Here is a 5,875-nt window from a genome sequence, read left to right on the forward strand (position 1 = left end):
GGCGGTCACAGTTGAAGGCTGGGTTCCCTGGATGCCTTGGTCCTCTGTGTCACTATTTGCTGGTGTAAAGGGCAGCTCCTCTTCCTCCACCTTGGGGACCACAGGCTCTTCATCCACATCAGGAGGACACCCAGCGGCTCTTCCTCACCCCCTGACGCACGTGAGCAGGTTTACCCTGTTCCACAGCAGCCCTTACCGCCTCGCTGTGTCCTTCGAGTAGCCGCTGAAGGTTGCGTGAAGACACGCAAGCACAAACAGACTCACACTCCATGAACTCGGCAGCACCTGGACCAGAGAACCAGGGGAGGCGGAAACAGAGGCACCCATGCGGAGCTCACCTGAGAGGGGAGGCCGGTGACTCTAGGGCGCCCCTCCAGGAGCTTCAGCACAGACCTGGAGAAGGGTCTCACCTGCTCCCCAGGACGGGAGGTGAAGGCCCTCGGGGCAGCCCTAACTGGTCACGGCTCCCTCCCACAGGCAGAGCCGGGGCTGGGAAACGTGTGACAGTCCTAGCAGCCCAAGTGCTCCCTCTGCTCAGTGGGAACAGCCACTCAGCCAACAGACCCAGCGACACAGCCAGCCAGCACCCCCATCCCGTGCACCTCACACCCACATGCAGTAGCAAGCCAAGATGCCCACAAAAGCAAGCCCCCAGTGTTTTCCGGCCGTATTTCCTGCGTCCGAGGTTCCGCCCATACACAACACAGTGAAGCGGGAAGTGTGAGATCACAGCGCACTCGGCGTTAATTTTATTACAGGCGTTGGGAGAAGTGAAACTAACGTGGCTCTATTGATGCGTAACAGACACCCTTCTTGGCTAAGCAGGAAAACAAACCAAAACCCTTCAAACCTCGTAATAATTCACCGGGAAACATTTTAAAACATGAACTAGCTCTGTGAACGCAAGAGACCGTGCTTTTCAAGAAGCACCTGCCGCAGGCGAGGAAGACCGCAGCGCGCAGGCTCGGACCTGCTGCGCGCCCGGCATCCCTGCAGCTCCCACCCGCCCTGGAGCGCTGGAAGGCGTCACTGGAATTAAATCTCCAGTGTCCCCCAGCAGGGCCTCCGCGGGAGTCCGTCTATCCCGCCAGCCCCCACTTCTGGGGGTGGATGCTCTGCATCCCGGTGCCCCGCGCTCCCGGGGCGGGACTCCGGCGCTCACACCCACTCGGACCTGCCCGGACCCGGGAGCGGGGCGCGCGGCGGGCCGGGCCGCTCCTCCCGCCCGGCGGCGGCCGCCTCTCTGGGTCTGGGCACCGGCAGCTGGTCGCTGGCCGAGGACAGCGCGTCACTCTCGTCCTCCCCCGGCAGCTCCAGGCGCCCCCGCGCGGCGGGCATCCCTGCGGGGCTGTGCGCGCCCTGTCCTTCCGTCCGCGGCCCCGGGCGAGCACGCGCCCCTCGCCCCTCGGCTACCCCGTCCCGGTGTCCCTCCAGCGCTGCGTCCCCGGCCACCGGCCACGGCCTCCTCGTGGCCCGGCCGGGTCGCCCGCGGGTCTTCCAGCGTGCGCTGCAGACCAGGTCGGCAACACTGAGCAGGAAGGACAGCGCGCAGGCCGCCCAGACGAAGAGCATCAGGATGGACTTCTCTGTGGGCCGAGAGACGTAACAGTCCACCACGCTGGTGCACGGAGGGTGCGTGCATGAGAATCTCTTGGGGACCAAGAATCCAAAGAGGAGGTAATGCAGGGCACCGAAAGCTGCCTCCGTCAGGGTCCGCAGGCAGAGGTGGACCAGGTAGCCGGAAGAGAAGTCCGGCACCAGTAGCCAGTGCCTGGCCCCAGGGGTCAGCTCAGGGGCGTGGTGGTCCCCGGGGACACCATCCGGCCCACGGGGTCCACGCGCTGCCAGCTCGGCTCCTTTGTGCAGCACGTAGACACTGAAGACCGCGGAGGGGAGGAGGACAGACACGCTGTGGAGCAGCCAGAACCGCAGGTGGGATACGGGGGAGAAGATGTCGTAGCAGACGTTGGCGCATCCCGGCTGCAGAGTGTTGCATACAAACCTCTCCTGCTCATCCTGGTAAACGGGTGACCCAGCCAGGACCAGCACCACCATCCTCAACAGTACCATGAAGACCAGCCAGATCTTCCCTGGAAAGAGGAAGTGGGGAGCACCGTTACAGTCGGACAGACACATCTCCTCCCAGCAACAGCTGTTAAGCCGTCCTGGGGCTGAGAGTGCAGACCTCAGTGGGCGGGCGTGTGTTTCAGTCACAGCCACAGTGGCGGCCAATTAGCTCACCGGACAGCTCTAACGAGCACTTACAGCGCGCCAAGGTCTGTGCGGAGATATTGCGGGTTCAGGTGCAGACCATTGTGATGCAGTGAGTCACATGGATTTTTTTTGTTTCCCCGAGCATATAAAAGTTATGTTTTCACCATGTCTTAGTCTATGAAGTGTGCAATAGCATTATTTAAAAAGTACATTCCTTGATCAAAAAAATACTTTGTTGCTAAAAAACGCTAACCATCCTCTGAGCCTTCAGCCAGTGGTGGTAGTAACATCAAAGACCCACTAACCACACATCCCCAGAACAAATATAATGATAGTGAAAAAGTTTGAAATACTGTGAGAATTACCGAAATCTGACACAGAGACATGAAGTTAACAAGTGCTGTTGGAAAAATGACGTGGACAGACTTGCTCAACACAGGGCTGCCACAAACCTTCAACTTGTAAAAAACAACAACAAAAAAAAACAGTATCCGCAAAGCATGATGAAAGGAGGTGTGCCTGTAATTGTAAAATGCTTTGAAATTGGCAGATTTAAAGAATCACAGATACTAAAATGTTTAATCTTGCTCTGCTGGTTCAGCCTGGTAGTGTCTCCTGGACAGAAAGATCTAGAAAGGGGCTGCTGTAAATAAAGTCCTCCTCTCAGATGAGTGAGCTTTTTAAAGAGTGCTAGCACATTCCTGTAAGTGCACAGCAAATCCAAGCTCTTAACTTTGGTGCGTTTTCTCTGTGATAATGAGGCAGGAAGCCCCATAAAAAAGACCAGCAGGGCCCCCAGGCAGGGCCACTACTCTCCTGCCAGCACCATTTGGTTCCCTGGCCTGGTGGCATTCTCTCGCTTTTTGCCTCTGAAACGGCTTACTTCTAGGAAAGTGGAACTTACCCCTAAAATTCTGTTGATTCCCTGAGCTCACTCCTGATTGGTTCTTTCGCTTCTGATTGGTCCATTTCTACAAAGCTTATTCCTAATTAGTCAACTTCTGTTATACCTTATTTGCATATGATGTTGCAAAGTATAAACTGGCAGCCTATAAATGCCTGTGTAAACCTGCAGAAGGTGTCCAGAGCTTGGAGTGCTAACTCCTCTGGGCCTGCTGCTGTGATGAACCTGAGCTCTCCCGTGGAGCGCTACTTGGTCTCTCGCCTGGATCCAGGCTGCTGTCACAGCTGAGCTGTAACACGCTTTTCTGCAATAATAGTCCACACAACCTCTATTTAATCACAAGGCTTGTATTTAATGTTGCCTTATGGTCCTTGCAGTCGAATTTCTTGAAGGACATTCAAGTTTTCAGACTTTCCAGTAATTCAGAATTCCTTTCCCCAATTCCACCTGTTAAGAACTGAGGTTTGTCATGAATCAGCATGGCTAACCCAGAAGTCAAAGTAACCTCCAAGTCCAATTTTCATGTCATGAGTCAACTACTTTGGATCAAGTTTAAGGCCCAGTCAAAATAATTTGTAAATATTTTGTTCTGTGGTGAGACACAGAATCATCACCCGATCTCAGAAACACTAATGTCTGTTATAAAGGGAGGCAGTTAAGTACAAGGGGAAGAGGATCATCACGCAAGGAAGTAACATGCTCAGACTTTGAAGACCAAGTTGACTTTGTTTAAACTCTACAAAACAAGGAATGGGAAAAATACCAACCACTTCATGGCATGTTTTAATCCTTTTCTCAATCCTTTTTACTAGGATACCCACCCCTCTCTGAAAATTTGACTAGGCTGCAGCAAACTGAGAACACTTTTCTTCTTTCTTTGTTAAAATAAATAAATAAATAAATAAATAAATAAATAAATAAATAAATAAACAAACTAAAATTGGGACTTGGTTTAAAGTGCACAAGAGAACTTACTAATCTTTACAAATTAAGCTTCAATTAAGCTTCAAATTAAGCTTTAAAAGATGAGCAAGAAAGCTCACTCAAGGCATGAATTTCTCTTTGGCTGGAATGTACCTACTCCTGGTAATGTAGCCGGAGAAAAATTACACAAAAATACACCTTCCACCTGCTCAGCCCCCAGGTGTTAGCAAGAAGAGACCCCTTGAGAGAAAGATGTCTGACTCCTAAGACATCCTCAAATGACAGTGGCTTCTCCCTAAGTGATGGGGAATTAGGAGGAACTGAGCCACTGCTCTGGTGCCCCAGCAACAGGCAGCCCTTCCCGGCGGAAGGACCAGAAAAGGGAGCAGAGGAGGCAGAGCGTGTGCTCCATGGGGCTTGCACACTCACCCACGACGGTCACGTTGCAGCTTAAGGTGATGGCGAGGAAGCCCAGCAGGTCCGGCCGGTCCATGCTGCCAGCAGGCCCAGACTCCAGGCGGCCAGAGCCGGTGTTCTCCAGGGAGGTGGGAGATCTTTGCAGGAACGAATGTATCTTAGCTACAGAGGACTTCCAGGTGAGAGCCGGCAACGTGAAAAGGCAGGGGCCAGCCCCGAAGCGGGAGGTCAGCTCTTCCGTCTTCAAGTGGCGACGGCCCCGAGCTGTCTGAGGCTGAGCGTTCTTGACAACTGCAGTGACCAGAGGCCAGCCCGAGCCGCCTCTCGCTGTGGCTATTCTTACCCTCTTGGGACATTCCAGGCCCCTGGCGGAGCACACATGTCCCCACCAGGAGAGCTGACCCTTCAGGCTATCATAGGAGCAGCTACATTTAACCCAACGGGGAAAAGTCCTGCCAACCAGACTTGTCCACTTCCCTATTTAAAAAGAAAACATCCCCAGAACCGCTTCACTTGTGAAAGAAATGCTAAAATGGCCATGTTTTGTCTCTTTTATGACGCATAACCCATCGTAACGGGAGCCCAGAAGAATCTGCGGTCGACCCTGAATTCCTGTACCACTGACGCCAGCGTGTCCCAAGGTCACACAGTCATTCTGCAGGTCTTTCTGTTCTGGGCTAGTGACAAGAGCCCTCCACTCAGAGACAAAAGGACCGGGTGCAAACTGAGGGCAGCCACCTGGTCACCAGGGAGTCACTGAAGCTTCCTGAGAGCCTCGCCCTGCAGCAGGGCTGTGGGAGACAGACAGCGTGTAAAGAGCACCTGGCACACAGTGGGTGTGCAAAACGCGAATCATTGGCTTTTCCACCCCTAACTGGCCCCCAGACACCTTCAGAGATTACGTCCTCCTGTTGCACCTTGCGGCCCCCTCGAGCTTCAGGCTGCTGCCACCACATCAGCTTAACAAATGTCAGCTAATTTGTCATAAAACACCACGGTGTGGGTCTGCCTACATCAGTCACAGCTGCCTCGCGCTCTTCTCGGGGCCACCACCTTGCCATCTGGGAAGGGCCCGTCCTGCAAGGCTGGGGGCATCTATCCTCAGGGTGGAATTTGTGAACTTTTAAAAGGAGTGATTTCAATTTCCCATGAAAGCCAGTCTTGATATCTTTTCTCCATTTCTGATCTATTCTTGACTCTAGTAATAACCCTAGAAAGATTCCCAGAGGAGGAACAACAAAGCCGCCTTCATCTTCATTCACACGACACATTTCCATCCCCGGAAAACATTCTGACCCCCTTGAAAGGAACGGTAGATTGGCTATATTTTAGTCAAATGCTTTGACATGAACAATGAAATCTGGAGAAACCGTAGTTTTGTTAAAATGTTGAAAGGGTCATTTCCAGGGTTCAAGT

At 53.0% G+C, this 5,875-nt stretch overlaps 1 protein-coding gene across 1 annotated transcript; it reads right to left on the reverse strand.

Moving 5' to 3' along the window:
- Positions 1–821: 821 nt before the first annotated feature.
- GJD4 (gap junction protein delta 4) lies at positions 822–5,100 on the reverse strand. The gene is made up of 2 exons (XM_006217339.3): positions 4,472–5,100; positions 822–2,090 (listed from the first exon to the last, which is right to left on the reverse strand). Exons 1-2 carry the CDS (start codon positions 4,533–4,535, stop codon positions 1,159–1,161), a joined length of 996 nt encoding a protein of 331 aa, XP_006217401.2. The 5' UTR covers positions 4,536–5,100; the 3' UTR covers positions 822–1,158.
- Between the last annotated feature and the right edge of the window lie 775 nt (positions 5,101–5,875).

This window comes from Vicugna pacos, chromosome 35 (genome assembly GCF_048564905.1).
Source record: "Vicugna pacos chromosome 35, VicPac4, whole genome shotgun sequence".
Taxonomy (NCBI): Eukaryota; Metazoa; Chordata; class Mammalia; order Artiodactyla; family Camelidae; genus Vicugna; species Vicugna pacos.

Excerpts from the sequence above, each read along its gene's own strand:
- GJD4 (XM_006217339.3), bottom strand. The coding sequence starts at position 4,535 with ATGGACCGGCCGGACCTGCTGGGCTTCCTCGCCATCACCTTAAGCTGC. Across the intron at positions 2,091-4,471 it reads CTGCAACGTGACCGTCGTGG|GGAAGATCTGGCTGGTCTTC; the intron begins GTGAGTGTGCAA and ends TCCTCTTTCCAG.